At 47.2% G+C, this 19952-nt stretch overlaps 1 protein-coding gene across 1 annotated transcript in view; it reads right to left on the reverse strand.

Moving 5' to 3' along the window:
- The window catches only part of LOC142587983 (uncharacterized), a 456185-nt gene that overhangs the window by 288489 nt on the left and 147744 nt on the right, over positions 1 to 19952 (reverse strand). Inside the window, exon 3 of the mRNA XM_075699392.1 lies at positions 19644 to 19933. Coding sequence (XP_075555507.1) covers positions 19644 to 19933 — 290 coding nt within the window. The remainder of the gene's footprint in view (positions 1 to 19643; positions 19934 to 19952) is intronic.

Below are 19952 nucleotides of genomic sequence, written 5' to 3' on the forward strand. Positions count from 1 at the left end.
GATAAACCGTTACGTTGCCGCGCAAAAAGTTTCGGTCACCATCGACCGCAGACGCAGTAATCGCGAACGACAACCCGGTACAGCCATCCGACGAGATTCGGGTATTTCGATTAAGAAAGAAGGCGCAAGGAATTCTCGCACGCCGCCACTAGGAATACCACTCCAGTCTGTAGTTACGTTTTCAGGAGCACGCGCGCCTCGGCAAGTTTTGTTTTTCTTTGCTTGCTCTGGAATGCTCTCCACCCGAAACTATTTTTCTTTTCCTGCAAAACCGTGACCAAGTGGCTAGCCCAGAAACTAAACTCGTGGCAAGATGCAGAAAGGCCCAGAGATGCCATCAACGTAAAAGGCTATCTCGTGAGAAAGCTGGCCGAATCCAATTAAAGGAGTAGGAGGGGGGGGGGGGGTCGAGAGTTGTTACACACACAGTCGGCCACCATCCACGTCCTCGCAACAAAGCAAGATCTTCTCATCTCTCCCTCCCCCCCCCTCCCCGTTTGCGCGGGCATCCTCAAAGGAAAAGCTCTGTTGGGTACAGTCTACTGTGTAAGCATATTACGGCTGCAGCGCGGGCCTTCGGCATTCCAGGACAGGACTAGAGACGTCCCCAAACGAACGGTCCGCACAGTCGTGCACACGTATACGGAACTGAGGCGACCAGAGGCAGTTATAGACGAACCTCGCGAAGTCTCCTTCTCGGAGCCGGCACCGGCCACGCTCGTGTTGAAGCGAAGCGGAAGGCATTCCGGGCGGAAAACGAACCCCGACGTGCTTACCGGCATGCCCGGCATTCAAGCGGTTCGCTTTCATTCTTTTTTCCTTCTTTTTATTTTTTGCCCGAGGAAACAGCTATCGAGCCGTGCCGAGACCGATATTGTGCACCCATGCGACTTCTCTTGGCTTTCGGCGGCGACAAGCTGGCTCGCTAACGTCCCGAAAGTTAGATATAACGTAGAAGTGCAAGAGAAGCTTTATCTATGCTTCAAGGCCGTGTTGTGAGGTAGAGAAAATATCCAAGGACCCAAGGAAGGCCAGAGGCGAACCAAAGCATATACAACCGTGTATAAGAGATGATTAATGTTTAGCAAAGGTAAATAATAGTTGATAAGCGATTGTATTAGGTGAAATAAGATGGATTAATGAGAATTAGGGGTGAACTAAGGTGGATTAGGATGGATTAAGGTTGATGAAGGCGGTTTAAGGATTTAGGTAAATTATAATAGGCCTTATAAGGCTTCCGCCTTCGCGTCTCTTAGGCGATAGCTAAGGAGACGTGGGAATGTCTTCTTTCAATAACGTCAATACAACGTCTACAGTTGACGTGCTGTGGACGTATAGCATTATACTTTCTGTCGGTTAATGTCTGTAAACGCTCGGCAAACCATCAGCAAGAGTACGGTTCCCCAATATACGAAAGGAAATAGTGCCAAGGAGAGTTTCCTTAAACAAAACAAATTTTCTCTGTAAAGATTTGTCTATGCATCGATTTCTAACTTCGTCTGCAGACAACCCGCTATTAACATGACACAGACAAAGTGACAAGTCTATACAATGTCAAGGAGGTTGGCAAGAAGACTGCAGAAAATCCTTCTAAGGTGTAAATTTGTTTTATGAGGGCTGCATTTTTAAACTGACCAATACAAAGATTTAGTGTCACCCCGTTTAAAGATAGTTCACCTACTGAAGATTGATTCTAGGTATCACGAGAGAAATGTATTAGAGGATGCGGGAAACCAATCAGAACGCAAGAAATAGTTACCTCTCCCAAGGAATAATGTCCGGTTGTAGAGCGCTCATTGGCTCCTGCCCAAAATTTCTTGAACAGGATACACAGTAGAAAGTTCGAAAGCAGCTCCGTCAATGGCCATTTACCATTCGGGGAGCCCATCTACGATTTGCCCAGCTGTTTATTGAAGGCGACATCAAAAACAAACACACACACGCAATGTAGGCCACAGCTTTCTTTAAAAGCAATTTCTGGCAATGGGTAGCAAGTGCCTGGGTACGTTAGTGAAAAACTCTGAACCAAAGAAAGCAAAGAACAGTCGTAATTTAAGAGAGAGAAAAACGGCAGTACAGAGTGCAGAGAAAACTGTGGTAGTCAATGTTCCAGTTGTGATTAACTCGATGAAGTGCAGTTGGACACGTTGTGTAGCGCGCAAAGCAGTTGGCCTATGGTGTGTTAAAGTGGCTGTACTGGTGCCAACGGAAGGGAAATATATTGGAATGTGAGAAAGGGTTAGACTGTGATAAGATTAAAGAAAGATGTCGGCATGGTCAATCGACGTAAACAGTAAAAACTGGATTTCGCTGGGAGGGGCTGAGGGGGGGGGGGAAGGGTACTTCGTTTTACATTGCACGTGAATAGACTGATGGTGATAATAACTGCGGCGATGATGAACATAATTATGCAGTGAGCATCGAGACTTCTGAAGATTTCAGTGGTCAAAAAAGTTGGGATGGCGATTGCACAGATGCATGGATGGAAAAACCTTATTGAGAGTCCTGAGATAGCCAGTGAAAGCTCATGGAAAGGATCGACATTTTTTGCCATCAATATATACGGCGATGGGACCAACTTTGCCGCACCAGCCGCAACAGTGACTGTAAAAGAACACACACATGCACACACACACACACACACGCACACAAGCAAAACAGGCTGGTAACGGGGTGAGCTGGGTCAGTTGGTACACGTTAGCAAAACTTGTTTTGCTAACCTGCACCTGCTAACCATAATAGTTATCACGAATAAGAGTTGACTACTCCAGAGAAAGTCAATCAGAACTCATCGAAATCGCGAGGAAGAACTTTTCTTTCTTTTGTGGCAAAGAATAAAGTGTACTAAGGCAATGGTTGGTCAACGGCGCACGCCGTGCAGAACTCGAACAGCAAGAGAGAGAGAGAGAGAGAAACAGACAGAGATGAAGGTACCGCGTGATTCAGGTCACGTGCGTCTTTATTGGGGCTTTTCATTACGGCCACCGAGGTGCGCGCGCCCCGTAGACAGGACAGGACAGCCGCACCGGATGTCGCTCCGAGCGCCCCCTGCCGGTGGTGTCTCCACCTTTCCTCCGTCTCCCCAGGGGCTCGTCTTTCTTCTACCTCACACCGTTTGCAATGCCACGTCTGTTCCATCTACCTGCCTCTTTTCTTATTTCATAGTTACTTTTTTCCCCCCTCTTTTAGTCACTGTTGATGCTTTCTCGGCTCGGAGCAATCACACAAGAATGAAGTATAGAGTAACAGCCCATTGCGGAACTTTATTTTTCTTTCCGCAATCCACGAAACACGTAGTGTTAGCTTTCATCTACCATTGCCATTCTTCTTCTTTCTTTTTTGTTTTTTACGTTGTGTTACTTTCTTTCTTTCGCCTTTACGAGGTTCCACTTTCTTCTTTCAACACTGTCGCAACTCTCGACGGCCGGGTACCGATGCTAGCGCTCCCAGCGGCAACTGCCTTCAAGCTCGTCGTTTCTATACGACCTCTACGTGCCGAGGATTTCAAAAGCCTCAGGCCGTCCGCTGTAGCTACCGTCCGTCGTTGTGGGTTGGTGACGGGCAAGCAACGTCAACGGGGAAAGAAAGAAAGATCGACTCGCACTTGCGAGCTGCCGACGTGTAAAACGTAAATCACGGGGCTCCAGCGGCTAGCCCCTTAGAGTTTCCCGCAGTCATCGCTAGAGGAGACTATGGCGCTGCGATCGTTCGGCTATGCAATGGATAGCGAGTGTACTTGTCTAAGTCTTCGTGCTTGTGGCTTCAGACGTTTATGTGGCGTTAACTGTTACGCTTCATAGTTATTTTTGCTTCAATTGTCAAGCAACCGTGGTTCCTTCTTTTTAAGCACATCAAGGCGATAATAAATGATTGCGACCCGCCGTGGTTGCTCAGTGGCTATGGTGTTGGGCTGCTGAGCACGAGGTCGCGGGATCGAATCCCGGCCACGGCGGCCGCATTTCGATGGGGGCGAAATGCGAAAACACCCGTGTGCTTAGATTTAGGTGCACTTTAAAGAACCCCAGGTGGTCAAAATTTCCGGAGTCCTCCACTACGGCGTGCCTCATAATCAGAAAGTGGTTTTGGCACGTAAAACCCCAAATATTATTATTAATAAATGATTGCGTAAGCGAATGTACACTGCGCATTGCTACATTTACAACGCCATATTTTGATGAAAATGATCGAATTGCAAAGTCATCCGACCATTTGAAGCCTGCTGGACCTTTGCATTTAGTCGGACGTACGAAATATGTCATGATTATTATCACGATGATTGTTGTATCTCCACGCTACATCCACATGCAATCCGTGAACCACAAATCCGTATGGGCACATCACCAGACACGCGAAGCGGCAATCCGCTGCCAACCTCAATGTCGAATGATACCACGATACAGCATATCTATTTCTGGTCACTGCACCCCGTTTCAAAGCCCCGTAGGAACCGCCACTACCCCTAGCACCCTGGCTGCGGCTTCGTTTCAAGAACCTATCTATCAAGAATATATCAAGCGGCCGCGCCCCATGCGCGGACGTCTGCTACGGATGGGGCGCTATCGTTTTAATGCATTCAAAGCTACATACATCTTCAATCACCTTCGCACATCCATCCTGGGGGATAACTGGTCAAGAATAGGCACACACCAACATCACATACGTTGTGCCGGAGTTCAGTGTTTGAGCACACGCCCAGAGACACATACCTTGTGTCCCTAAACGTCTTCGAGGCTACCAGTGTAAGCAAACACCAATTGTCTATTCAGCCGCATGCACCCAGTGCCCTATGTCGTCTGCTCGGGAAGACAGCAGACGGAACATACCTGGTGATCCAAGCTAGTAAGAAACTTGGGTCACTAGGTGTGCGAAAGAGATTAGATAAATATTGCAAAGTTGGTGACGCTCCCACTGCCCCCTCTAAAAAGAAAAAGGCTAACCGCAATGATATAAAAGTAGTACATATACATTCTCTCTCTTATCTTCAGTTCAATAACTCTTGCACGCTCAAAGGGCCTGGAATACCACATATCGCTGTGACGTATCACACACAAAGCAAAAATAAAAACTCTACGACGCACCCATTAATCGGACAGTTTCGCCCGGAACTATATTCCACGGCGCAGGATTGCCTGCGTACACCTCGTACCTTCGGCAGTGTTGCAAGTTACTTGTGAGATAAGAGTATGCTTCATATATTTCGGCTGCAACTCGTGGACGTAGGTTTACATTGAAACATGCATAATTTGCCCCTCTTTCTTGCTTCCAATGTGGGGCGTACAACGTTATTTGTCGTGGGCGTAACGAGGTCCACACTGCGGCCGCTCGCCGCAGGAAAATGTAACTCTGCTCGTTCGGTGGTAAAACAGGTTCCGATCGGCGACACCTCTCTATCACAACAACATGGTCATCACATTAGAATCCATCCAAGATAGGGCAGCACGATTCATCTCAAGAAACTACAGCTACCATTCAAGCGTCACTGAAATTAAAACCAATCGTTCTCTGCAATCTTTAGGCAACACGCCTGACATCGCTCTACTAACATTGTTTCACTTCATTATTTCATTATTTCATTATTTCACGAGTCTCTACACTCCAATAGATCACGCTCATTTCACCACGATGTCCCCATCCCGCAGCTCCAACAGACTGCACAATCATTTCAGTTTTACAGAGATATATGGGGACACTTTAGCTTTCAATTCATCAGCACTTCCACGAGCCATCAGATTATGGAATAACCTGCCGGACAACATCGCTTCTCTGTCTAATACTGATGCATTCCATCACCCCCTGATTCCACATTTCCCTGAAGCCGTCGTTTAGCAAGTCTAGGTTCATATTTTGATTTTTTATGGATTTTTTGTTAAGCATTTCAGTGTCCTTTCTTTAAATATTTTTTTGTTGCCGTACATTGCGCTATATTGCGCCTGATGGTTTGCGCACTGATTTATGCGCCGTGCATTTTTTTTTTATTTTATCATGTGATTTAACCTATTAACCACATTTTTTGGTTATTTTCGCATTGCTTGGTCTTCTCTTCTGTACTGTGATTATATGCTCAAATTTTATTAATCATGTATTGTACTTTGTTTTCTCTTTTTTGTTCCTGTCGTGTGTTCACTGTTTGGATTTTTACCCCCCCCCCCCCTTGCAGAATGCCCAACGGGCCAGTAAGGTATTTCAAATAAATAGTAATTGCGTCACATATTGCGACATATCGGTGTGAGAACTAATGTTACATATGTTGACATGTCGCATGCCTGTCTCTTTGATTAAAGAGTGATGAACTATTCTTTTTTCCTTTTCTTGTCGAGAATGCGAGCAGTGAGGGAAACTGTACAGTGGTTCTCAGCTGAGCTAGATGGCTCATACTTATTACACATGTTGGAGAGTTCTGTTAGCCACCCTATATACTTGTTAGAGAGTTAGGTCACACATTTTTAGACACTTAATACAAACAGTTATATAAACAAACACTTGCAGCGTTTTAGCGTATCTGACAACGTATTGCCTTTTGCAGAATACCGTGCTACTGGTGAGGTGCATGGCTGCAACAGCGCTGGTAGCGCCATCTGATGACGTAGAGTTTTAACTGAGGGCGCGCAATGGTAACACTGCGGCCGCTGCAGCGACTTACATATTATGTGCCACTTAACTGCCGGTATAAAGCGTTGGTAGTGACATAATCGTTAACTTGCAGTACTTTTATACTTGTCCTTCCTACGTGAACGCTGACGCGACACAAACACTTTAAAAAAAAAACGTGTTGTAGTCGGAGAAAACGCCACAATATTTCGCTTCCAGCTTTGCTTCAGCCGTCCACGGCTCCGCTGACCGGATCATCCGCAAACGATACAGAAGTTAACGAGCAAACTAAAGCTCCCCACATGGGCGTTCGGTTTGCCGCTGTATTCTAAGTTTTGCCGCGGCGTTCTAAAACGGTCATCGACTCCAAGCTCTTCCTCGACTCCACCGAGTGGATCACAGCGCCACCTATTGACTGAAGAAGGCGCTACGCTTCTCAAGAATCGCTGCGGAGTGCCGTCGAAGCGCAGTGACCACTTCTGTCGGAAAGCGGTGCTGTCATCCACCTTCCATAAGGGCTGGGATACAAAGAAGGCGGCAAGGATTCAGATCCACTGTTCAGCAGTCAAGACAAGTAAGAGACAATTAAAGTATTGGTGGTCGAAAAACAGGGAGAATATAGATAGAACCGCAGTCTTTGCAAGTGTAGATAACTGTATAATATAGTGAAAGAAGCTTTAAATACGAAAGTAAAGATCGAGATCAGATAGCAAAAGGCTAGATGGCGATAGATGTAGTGAAACCTAATCAAATCAAGCAGGCTAGATGACTATTTGCCGCCGCCTCATTGCAATCTAGAGAGGCCGACAGACGACACCATCATCGTAATCATCGTCAACGTTGAGTTAAGGGGGAGCGTGGAATGAAGAAACATTCTGGAATGCGCGAGTTATAGAAGCTTAGGACGGCATACGTGTCGTCGTGTTTTGCGACAGAAACGTGGTGTCGCCTTCCTTACGCGTCCTGTGTCAAAAAAGTGAGCGTCCGCTGATGTCCCGGAAAGCGAGACACGTCTCCCTCGTAGCGCCGTTCCTCCTATGCATTAAACGGAGTACAAATTACGCTCCGTCGCGGAGGATGCGGAGGGAGGGGGCCGACATCATACGCTTGCCTGCGCGCGCCGTTACGCGACGATGTTTCAGACACGGCGCCGACGACGAACGTAAGAACGCCCGCGGCGCTATGAAAAGACTTGTCCTTTCGCTACGAAGGAGAACGTGTCTCACGTTAACGACGCGCGAGGAAATTTCTTTTTTTCCGCAGACGTCTCCGATTGCGGGGATCCGATTACACTGCCAACCCTTCTCAAAGGGATTGCGTTTGTAAAGAAGGCGACAACGACAAAAAAGGGGGTCGGTTTAAGGAAAACGCTGATTTCGGCGTGTCCAGTGAGGCGCGCGCCGATGTTAGGAAAACTTCGCGGCAGGCCCCCAGGGCTCGGTAAAAACATTAGTCCCGCCACCGAGCCAGTCTGCGTTGAAAAACGCAGACGCCAGAAGTTTCAAACTTTTTTCCAGAAGTTTCCTACACTCCTTTGCGTGTCGATTTGACGCGTGGTAGACACGCTTTTTTTTTTTTTTTCAGGGACGTATAGAGGCACTGGAATTGGAAAGCTACGAAACTCGTCTTTGATGAGCCTTCATTACCATTAGAAATAGAAGGGCGAAAACGAGAAGGTATTCGTGGGTGAAGAAGGAGGGAGGGGGGGAGGGGGGAGGCGGTGACATACAGGAATGCGTCGAACGTATTTCCAACCGAGCGTTTATTTAGGCGGTCCGTAAGAGGTGTAAGCCGCTCTTGCTTCAAATTCTACGGGATGTAAGTACAAAAAAAAATTGCGGATCATGAGATCTGGGAAAGTGCCTAACTTACGACCAGTTTGCGATCGTAGCCAGTAAAACCGTACAGCAATATATGTTCTTAGGATATGACATACCGGCCCAGACAAGAAATTAGAGAAGAAATACGAAAAAAAAAAACTTCAGAAAATCGTATTATTCGCGAGCGCTCGTTCGCCATTGTCGATCACCTAATGATATGTCTTCACTAATGATGTTTCAAGTAACATGACAGGCTGCAATCTGATCTTACGAAATGTTTTAGCTGAAAAAAAAACTTTAATGAGAATGCGGGCACGCAATACCAGTGTATATAGTGCACCGGCTGCGGAACTATGGAGATTTTTCTCAGTACACGTGGTCTGTGAACTTTTGACGTCGGATGCACATAGACAGCCTGTGGCACAGGCCTTTGGACTCTTTCTTGAGTAATCTCATTAGACTTTCTTCAAATATCGCTTTTTGGAAATTTATAGACAACAATCAGGCAACACGCAATAAACAATCCACCTGTGTATAGGCGTAGACTGCAGGTTCGTTTTAGTTCGCAAATTTTGCCATGCCTAATATCAGGACGAGTTGCAGGCTTCACTAACGTATTTCTGAACTAAATATATATTTTTTTTCAACGGCGCCATCCCAATTTGCTTTTATCTTAAATTTTTTTTTTGGCAATTGAACATTGTGGTTTTCAGAGATGCTGCAGTTCCTTAAAGCGAGCTTCCTGCGCGCTTGTTACATTGTCACTCGGAGCAACGCGTCGTACCCTGTCTTATAAACTGAAAGCGGCAATCTGAAAGAGTCAGATGGTCCTCCCAATCACAAAGAAGGCGGGTTGAATGGAAAGTGAACGTAACAAATTAAATAAATGCTCGTTTTCGAGCTTCTCACGTGTCGACTAATGTTGCAGTGTGTAGGTGACTAACTTGCAATATAAAAATTTTTATTAACGTTCATGCACCAGCATTTGTAGAGGAAGTTAGAGATCTTCTTATACACACCATCGCCTGCTAAATAAGGGAACACCTCAATGGCACTTTAACCGGTGCAACCTAAACATTTACGTTAACTTCATCGATTGAGAGTGTTTTCCTCGATTGAAGCCAAAGTGCTGAATGGACACGGACAAGAAAGACGACAGGACGTAGTCTAACTATCAACTCTAGTTGATTATTAGCGCATGTCCTATTGCATTCCTTGTACGTGTCAATCCAGCACTTTGGCTTCAATTTATGCAACGAACCAACCAGCCCAAAAATTTGTACTCCTGGATAAAGCGTGTTTGATACTACTGATTGGGCTCACACCAATGCGCAAGAAAATATGATGTTCTGCGTATCTCATCTCAGCTGTATAATATGTCAGATATATTAACGGCTTGTTCAATCCAAGAGTGCGTGACACTGTAAGTCAAACAATGCAGGTACCGCGCATATATATATATATATATATATATATATATATATATTCTTTATCTGCCTTACGTCTTCAACTCTAGGCTCTTTTACACCATCTGGGCGATTGCTTCGCCTCAAAGAATTGCGCACCACTTTCCAGCCGGCGCCAAATTTAACGCGCACACCGTAGCAAGCCAACCTGGCGATAGATGGCGCCGCGAATTAACGACTCCCTCCGCTCCGCCTGCGTGACAGACAAGACAAAAAAAAAATGCCAGCGCTTCCGGCACCTTTCTGCAAAATAACCATCTCGTGTAATGGCGCCGTAGTGCACGCTGTGTGCGCGAGCTAGAACAAAAAGACAAAACAAAGAAAGAATGCAAGACACAACTTCTTTTCTTTCTTTCTTTCTTTTCACCTTTCCTTCCCCTTATTTGCTCCGGCCATGCCATGGCTGCCGCCGCGGTTTGCATAACATCCAACGAACGGGTCGGCGAAGACCATTGCGAGCGAAAATGCGGAAAGCGGAAGAAGTGCTTTCTTTTTTTGTGCGTGTGTGTGTCTTCTTTTTTGTTTTTCTGTTCTTTTTCGTCACATCCCGAAGCAAGGCAACGTAATGCCGTGTAAAGCAAGGGGGCGATGCCATGCAATATATAGTAGAAGCATTCGGCTGCCCTTTCTCTGATGATATCTACTTTGCCCCTTCCCCCACCTCCTCCCCCCACCTCCGCCTCCCTCGCTCTGCTGCTGTTCGTTGCCGAGAACGCACATCGCGGAATGCGTGCTCGGGCGAATGTTTATGTGCCAGTCTTGATGGCGGCTCCAACGGCCATTGACGCTTCCGAGCGATGCTTCTTCGACCATTCTACGCCTGCCTACTTTATTTATCACCAGCTTTTGTTTTACCATATTTATTTATTTTTTTCTTATAAAGAAAGAAGAAGGAAAGAAGAGGTGTACGTTGGGAGAACGGTGCTCTGGTTCGCCATCGCGAAGCTATTTCCGCAGTTCCGTTTCGCGCTTCCATTTTTTTTCTTTTCGTTTCTTTTTTGCGCGCAGCCTCCATTCGCTGACTTGATTCTGTTTTCCGAGTCTTTTTTGTTTTGTTTTTTTGTTTGCATTGCCTGATTTGCCTAACAATTCCCTCTTGTTCCTGCTACGCAAGGTCGGTAGGGAAATGTCGGTTTCTGTAGGGACGTACTGTTGGAAGCAGCCTACCCCTTGAAGTACAGTTTCTTGATCCTTTTCTTTTCTTTTATTTAAATGGGGTGCATTGCTCGTTATAAGTGGGTGCTTCACCTACGAACCGTTGCGTGCTCTTTCTTCTTCCGTTCTCTTATCTAAGCTCACACACACTGACAGGCTTTATTCTTGTTCTTTAGGCTTTGAAGCATTACATATAAAATGGTTGCTTCGCGCAACGATCTAAACTCGAAGGTAGATGACTCATAGTTAAGAGTGCGCCTGAGTTAAAAAAAGAAAAAGAGAAACGAAAGCCCACATGTACTAAACTTATATGAGTTGTATTTTTTTTCATGCCTAGGACAACTCTCTCGTTCTTCATTTTCTTTTTCTTAACACCGCATGGAGCATTGCAATTTGTTCTGTTCAGCTGGATTACTAAGAGAGGCGCATATTACTTCTACACTAAACGGTTACTTCCCGGTGGCAAATTAATACAAAAATATTAAGCAAGTTTTCAGTTATTCGGTGTAGGACTAAGTTCCTATTGCGAAATGAAAGTCGAGCAGCAGTACACAGTCAACTCCTAACACCATCACCATTTTTCATTATGTGCATCCCCGGAACCTGTCAAAAAGATATGCACCGGCGTTGTTCCAGTTAAGACTGTCCCCAACTGCTTGAAGGCACGCTCGTGGGAAAACTGCTAAACAGAACATTTTTGTAGATACGCAGCACACTTGCATACGGCCGGATATCGCCAGAAGCGGTGCAAGTTTTACGATTTTTTTCCGCTACGCAAATACGACTTCGCGGCAGTTCGGTGCCGTTTCCTTCTTTTTTTTTTTTCGATATCGCCGCATGCACCGTGCACAAAGTGAACACACGCGAGGTAGATGACGAATAATTTTTCTTTCAACAATGCTCGACTCGTCATCACCCGCCGCGGTAGCCATGTGGCTGTGGCGATGGGCTGCTGTGCTCGCGGTCGCGGGTTCGAATGCCGTCGCCGCGGTGGCCGCGTTCGCACGGCGGCGGCGGAACGCAAAAACGCCCGTTCTACCGCGCATTGCGTGCACGTTAAAACAAAAAGAAAGGAACCCGGGGGTCGAAATTTATCCGGGGCCACTCCATTTCGGCGTGCCTCGTAATCGTATCGCGGTCCTGACAGGTAAAAAATGCATGTTTTCTTTTTTTTTTTTAACTCGTCACATTTGATACGCCGACTTTGCTGCTTCAGTCGCGCCCATTTATGTGCCGGACGCTTAACGCAGCATCCACAGCAGCATTCTTTCTTTCTTTATTTTTTTACACATTGGAGCAAAGTTCACTATTGAAAAGCTGAGAGAACCCATTACTAATCATGTAAATACACTACTAAATAATTTTTACCTGAAGTAACATTTGATTAAATTCTTTTTTTCTTCGAGAAACAAAAACATTCGCATTTTCATTATCTTTTGTTGACGTGAAGCGGTGTGCAGTTCTTGCGGAATTAATTATTCACCAGAAATTGATTATGCAGGTCGTTTCTCCATCTTCCCGAAATGTACGTTACAAAGCGGGATAGTGCTGTACACAGATCTTTCATGGGGTGGAGGCAGCATGCGACTGCAATGCGATATCATCAGGATCAGTTCCTCCACGAATTCGGTTACATTGCCTCCGAGATCGGCTCCGTGCTATTTCACTTAAAACACCAGCAAGGTACGTCGGTCAGAGTACTAAAGAACTAGGCAATGTTATGGCATTAAACCGAAGTAACAAAGAACAAGGAAGTGCTTCGAGCATTTTTCAGGTGAGCTTTCGCATTTGTCCACCGCTGTTCCATAGGTGGTGAAGTCGCAATCCTAGCAGGAGGAGGAGGAGGAAAGAGAAAAGAAGAAGGCAGGGAGGTTAACCAGAATAACGTCCGGTTGGCTACCCTACACCGGGGGAATGGGAAAGGGGAAAGCAAAGATCACAGGGAGAGAGAGGAGGGAAGGAAAGAATGAAATTGTGGCAAGTTCGCTGACGCGTGCGGTTTTACAGAAATTGCCTTAATAGTCACAGGTGGTCGCACAAACCCGTCGTCCTTAAGAAACACAAAAGTGCCTTCACCGCTTTATGGGCCGATGGGCGATGGGGGCGGTGTTCCAGCAGCACCTGCACAGAAAGCGGCCGATTGTCCAGTTTTTGGAAAGCTTTGGTAAGTTCTTGTCGCTCTAGAGCATATCTTGGACAGTGGCACAGCAGGTGGTCGATGTTTTCTTCGGTGCCACAGACCTCGCACGCTGCACTGTCAGTCACCCCAATTAATGTAGAGTATGCCTTTGTGAAGGCCACTCCTAACCAAAGGCGACAGAGAAGCGTAGCTTCACGTCGAGGAAGTCCGGGTGGAGGTCGGAGCTGCAGGGAGGGGTTTAGTCGATGTAGTCGTGTAAGTCGTAAGTTTTGCGAGTTCCAGTCGGTCACTGTGAGGCTACGTGCCAGGTGTCGAAGCTGCCTTGCAGCGTCAGTCCTCGAAAGCGGAATCGGAATGCTGTGCTCTTCTTGATGAGCTGTGCGAGCAGCGTTATCGGCGGACTCATTGCCACTGATTCCACAGTGGCCAGGTACCCACTGAAAAACGACTTCGTGGCCTTTTTGTTGGACATCGTGGTGAAGTTTCACGACTTCGTATGTCAATTGGTCATGACATCCGTGTCGGAGAACTGACTGCGTGCACTGTAATGCCGGTTTTGAATCACAGAACACAGCCCATTTACTGGGTCTTTCCGAATCAATGAATTCCAGTGCTCGACGCAGGGCTGTTAGTTCTGCCGCCGTTGAGGTCGTGACATGCGATGTCCTGAACCGCAGTGTCATTCCTCGCGTTGGTATAACCACGGCACCACCAGAACTGCACGACGTAGTCGATCCGTCGGTATAGATGTGCACGTGGTTGCTGTACTTTTCATGCAGAAGAAGTAAGCTCAGCTGTTTTAGAGCAGGGGCCGGTAGATCTGTCTTCTTCTGTAGTCCTGGAATCGTTATCTCAACTTGTGGACGGCTCAAATACTACGGTGCCTACAACGTGAGTCCCGCGTCACTGACTTCGATTTACTTCCGCTTATCCCTGCCCATCTCGCACAGGAAATTCACGCAAGCGCTTTCTTTTTCATGGTGTTATTAGGCACAATAGAAATGCTGAGTAAACTGCAACTTGAACACGTTCTCTTATGCCGAAATGAAGGCTAGTTATGCTGCACTGAAACTAAAACCAAATAAAACGTAGTATTATATGGGATATTGCAAATGAAGAAAACAATCACAAGCAAATTATATATATATATATATATATATATATATATATCAAAGCACGCTTTGATGGTAGGCAACGCTTTAAATATTGTATGCACAGAAACCCACTGACTACAGTGAAGGACTGAGGAGTAAGCGACGCCGAGTGAGTGTCGCAATGCGAGCTCCCATCTCGTGTACAACATTACGGCGATCCAGCAACACAACAGACGCACCGTATATATATATATATATATATATATATATATATATATATATATATATATATATACACGCTGCGCCCACATCATCTACACAGCGACTACCCAACGACAGCTGCGGGGCCTCTGGACAAACAAGAGGCGACGAGCAATAATCGTCTCTTGACAAACTTTCCACCGGGGAGTCGTTTTTATTTCCCTTTCCCTTTTTTTCCGCACTTTTCTACAACACCGGAGGTAGAAGCCTCGAACATTGAACGTCCCAGAAAAATCTCCCTGGATGACGAGCTCAGATCAGAAGCCACGTCAGAAGCAAACAAAATGAAAGAAGGCTAAGAGACGAGTATGACGGAGGAACGCAGTAGGCAAGAGAGAAACGAGAAAGGAAATTGAGAGCGGAGGATCAGAGAGAGAGAGAGAGAGAAAGAGGCGAGGTGGCGGATCAAATAGGAAAGCGACATACAGTAAGAAAAAAGGGGGTTAGGAAAGGAAGAAGAGAAGGAGGGAGGGAGAACGTATAATATATATACGAGCCAAGCCGAGCCGGGACTATTCTTTCACAGCCATAGCGAGCTCGCGAGCTCGCGCTCGCGTTCCTCGCGCCGCCCACGTCGGTTGTGTCGCTCCCACGGGAATAATTAAATCGGGCCAAGACAATTATTTCTCGCGCTGCCGCCGTTGCCGGGAATCACAGAGGTCGCGCAGAGGCAGTGAGCTCTCTCCATTCCTCCTCTCCCGTTTCCTTCCCGAAAGAGGAACAGGAAACAAGGAAGCAAAAATAAAAAACAAAGGATGGAGCAAGAAATAGTTTCGAGGAGATTAGAGGAACGCGGGGGAAATATGGGAAATATGACGGCGTTTCGGGATAGAAGGCGTAGGGAAATTTGGAAAGAGGCTGCGAAGGGAAGGAGACGGCGGTGTGCGGGAGCGAGGATTTTGAAAAGCCCTGGGTAAACTTGGTTCGCGACGCTTTATTTGTTCTCGAACTCTGGCGGAACGAGGAAAAATTAGGCGCTTTTCTCATCGCTGGCTTGCGCCTGTGCGACTCTGCACACGCGTGTAGTGTACGCGGCTATATATGGATGATGCCTTCGGGAAAACAGCGCGATATTTTTGGAAGTTTGAAAGCGACAACTCCGCGGGTTAAATTGAAACGCGCACGCAGAATCCGTACGGCAGGTCGTAAGCAAAATAGAGAGGATGTAGTTCAGATGGAACCGGGGCACGATAATACCTACAGCACCTGTCACTCATCATGTTATAAACGCCAGATGGCAAAGCATCCGATGCATTACCTTCTGTGTGGGCACTAACAGTAACCATGATTGGTTCTATGCCGTTATCATTAAAATACGGCACCGTTCGAGGAACAGGCACAAGCGAATGTGTGCTATGATTCAGCTTGTTTTGTTATTTCTTGCTTTCTTTGACTTAGAGAGTCCGAGTCGCCTAGCATGAGTTCAAAAGAGCAGGTAGCGTACCTTTCGTTTCCGTCACAGGTTCATGACTGGTATTCATCGCCCCCACACTTAAAAGGCCCCGGATTCAGAGCGACGTCAGACCAGCTAGCTTCAAAGTCACGCTCACGCGCACATTCCCATGCAGTGCCACGCATTCATCTGCACACTAGTCTGATTTACGCTCACACGTATTCGTTTACGCTCCTAATCGCGTCAACTCACATTCACCAGGGTTTAATGATAATGAAATGAGGGCGTCGAACAGAAAAAGATTACCGGTTCGGTTCGAATTTAACGAACTTTGATATTGTCCCGGTTTAGTTGCGCTTCGTATAAATAAAAAGACATAACGGTTAAATTAGGAAGGAACAGCGCCAACTAAGACGATCACGAAAGGGAGAATTCCTTCCTAATTCAAGTACGCACCGTCTAGCCCAAATTAATGTTGTCCTGAATATAACGGTTAGCAACACTGAAGTGGTTCGCGAACCGGTTCGGCATATAGTATAGTGCACTTGCTTCATGGCGACACATAGCACCGCGCGCGCAAAAGTTGAGTTTCGGTTGTAGAAATTGTGAACTAGCTCCAGGCTAATTTTTTTTTTCCTCGAGGGACTGGTAAAATTAGTGCGCGTTCTCTCTCCGTTCACCCTCGGCGCTCTCTGGGACTCGTTCGTGATTACATAACTGCGTGCTTTGAACGGGATTTCTAGCGTTTATTCGCTCATTCAAACCCCCCCGAGATGGCGCCTCCGTCGTTTGTCTTCGTTTTACGCCCTTGTCGCGTCTGATTAGACATTCCGTGACCGGGAGTGGTGTCTCGCTCTCCTTAGCTCGGCCATCAAAACTTTCGCTCGCTCTCAAGAAACCTTTCTTCTTTTTTCTTGTTCTTGTCGTTATCGTCCGGGGGCGCTGGCTTCGTTCTCAACCTCGAAGCCAAAAGCTCGGTACTCGAGGACTAAATGTTCGTGAAAGCATGAGCTTTATGGCGCACGTGATGTTTGCCAGAGAGACGATGGAACGTGCTTTATTAAAGCACAGTTCGGTTGAGCCCCGAGCAGACGTGGGGAGTCGAGAGATTCCAGCACTGGGATCTAAAATCCGCCACAGAATGATTGATACGAAAAAGAAGTAGAAAAGCTGAATAAATGCTTGAGGATTAGTGAAGAAACGTAACAGAAAAAAAAACCTGCCAATGCACAAAGTCCAATTCGGGTCCCATAAATAAATTCCACTTCTGACAAGTTGAAAACTTTCAAGGCCTACATAGGGTAAACATATACGCGCATCTAAGCTTATCGAATCTATATATTTATGCACACACCCACCCTTCACCAAGACGGGTCGTAAATGAATGAATGATATGAGCAACGGAACGAATCTGGATTTCATTTCTCACAAATTTAATATCATAGAAGGAAAACACATTCGCGGATTTCTACAAACATTGTGGGCTGCGCTTAACGAGTTCCTGGTTCCTCCACGAGAGGAAATGCTCATCTTTCACTCGGGCTGAGATTCGTGCGCTGGCGGGGGTGAGGCTTAATACTGTGGTCAGTAACATAAATGATAACAACCAAATGTCACCGCGAAATGCGACCTCGGTGCAGAATTTGAGTGCGAACGAGTTGACGGTTTAGCCGTGAGAGTGCCCCCCCCTCCCTTCTTCCATCTCTACACACACCTGGTTTCCTTGTCTACGCGACCTATTGTAGGCTGGGGCGATGACAGGTAACCTTCTCGCGAGATGTATTGCCTAACTGAGGTTCCAGTTGTTCCCCTGTACTTCCCTGCGATACCAATATCCTCGCTCCTTTAGACCGTTCGTCCGCTTGAGTTATGAATGCCATTTCTTCCCATTAATAACACTGCTCCTTCAATATGAGACTCATGTCTAAGCGCGTCATCGTCGAGCGACCAGGAGGGTCGGCCAGCGTCGTTCAGAGCACGCGTAGTTCTCTCTCTTGTTTGCTTCGCGCTTCTCTCCTCCCCATCCAAACTGTGTTTCGTTAGCAACTGTAATTTCCCTCTTCTCACGGTCTCACGTGGCCGACAATATCGGCGAACAGGGTGCAACCCTGCACCTGATACTTCTCCGGGCCCGGTTAAGCCTAATGGCCGCCATTACCGGCTCGCAACGCCCCTCCCCGAGCCGTTCACTAGACCCCGTCGACGTCAGCGTCAAGAAACGGAGCCCAACTCACGCGCGCAGCCACTCCGGTTAGGCCTATGCACACACATTGGCTCCGCCGCCCTAACCACGTGCGTGCGGGTTGCGCGGGTTGCGGGCGCGTTCGCGCGTGTGGGGGAGACGTGCGTGCACTCGAAAAGAAAAGCCTACGCGGGATCCCCATACAGGGTCAGGTCGTCAACGCGCATTGAGAACGGTTCATTAAGGCGACGCGAAATTGGCGAAACTTGAAGTTTTCGCAGCACGCGCGGCGTGAAGGGTTGAGAGGCGGGGCCGAGCGATGCAGCGTAAGGACATCAGACAATTTTTTTTGTGTGTGTGTGCGTGCGTATGCGTCATTTATTTGGCCCCGCATCCTGCCATCTCCTGTGTTGCTCTCTTCGCTATGCCAGCCCCTGAATTCACGGAGTGATTATTTTTCTCGCCCCCCCCCTCTCTCTCTGGAGAGCATCGGTGCCTAAATGATGGCGCGACAAGTGCCTAATTGTTCGTAAAACGCGGGGGAAAAAAAAGAATCGGGGTTCTAAGTTTTAGAATCTCTGTTGGGAGGAGGGTAGCGGGTCGAAAGGATACGGCGGGAAGTCGTCGCTGGATCCTAAATTCAAACGAGAGTGCAAAGTTTTTACCGTTAGTTGCGTTAGGCCTAAATTGAGGTCGTACATCGCGAACGCGATATACACATAATTTGTTTTGCTTTATCGATCGAAACTTATGCTCGATAGAGGCGGATGTTTCTTGCTGAAAACGACCACACGCTCCATTATCGTAGAGAGCAATTTGCCTCGCTTACGTAGCAGTTTCGTCGTGACTGCAGGAACCGTTAACGGAGATGGCAAGCAGCAACGTATATGCATGAGGCAGAAATGACGTCATAATAGTACACATAACGAGAGAAGCGATAAGACAAAAAAATCTTGCCAGTATACAGCGGCGTTATTAATAACGCAGTGATCGAGAATGGCTAATGACGACCAGCTTTCTTACTTAGCAACCGCGTAATAAGTTCCAATGCGGGAAACTTCGTATTTTGCTGTGTTTGCTGATCGGCTGCGCGTGTTTTCTCGCTGCGTTGAAAAAATTATGATAAGCTCCCGCCTCACTTTTGCCAAATTCAACAAGTTCAATGTGAAACAAGTATGCTGGATCACCCCCGCAAACCCGCAATATATATATATATATATATATATATATATATATATATATATATATATATATATATATATATATATATATATATATATAGTTCACGTTGAGAATGGAAGTCATCATGACTGGAACCATCGTAGATTCCCTTCACTCGGTTAGGCAAGACCTACAAATATACCCCGAACTATACTGCTGACTAGGCAGAAACATTCGTCGCTAAAGTTTGCACCAGTCTAGCCGACGCCGAGCATGTCGTCACGACGGCGCGTTTCTGGAAAATCTCCGGGAAAACGCGGCACATCACTTGCTGCCCCCCCAAGTAACTATTACTACTACTGCTAACAAACATGCGCGCTCACCTGGCGAAGAAGGAGGCGGCCGCCGACGGCGACGAACGGAGCTGCACCGCGGACGACGCCGGTCCGCCGCAGGGCGAGCTGTGGCACGTGCTCTGGACGCCGTCCAGCGAGTTTGGGAAGGAGCAGCTGGAGGCCAGCTGCTGGAGCAGGTACGACGAGCACGGAGGCGCCGAGCCCGCGGGCGAAGGCGCCGGCGCGAACGGCGGTACGTCGCCCGTGCTCGACGAGGGCGAGGCGCCGGACTCGGACCCGCTGGCCGACACCGCGCAGCCCGTGCGGGCGGCCAGCTCCTGCGTGGTACAACACGGG

The sequence above is a fragment of the Dermacentor variabilis genome, chromosome 7 (assembly GCF_050947875.1).
Source record: "Dermacentor variabilis isolate Ectoservices chromosome 7, ASM5094787v1, whole genome shotgun sequence".
Taxonomy (NCBI): Eukaryota; Metazoa; Arthropoda; class Arachnida; order Ixodida; family Ixodidae; genus Dermacentor; species Dermacentor variabilis.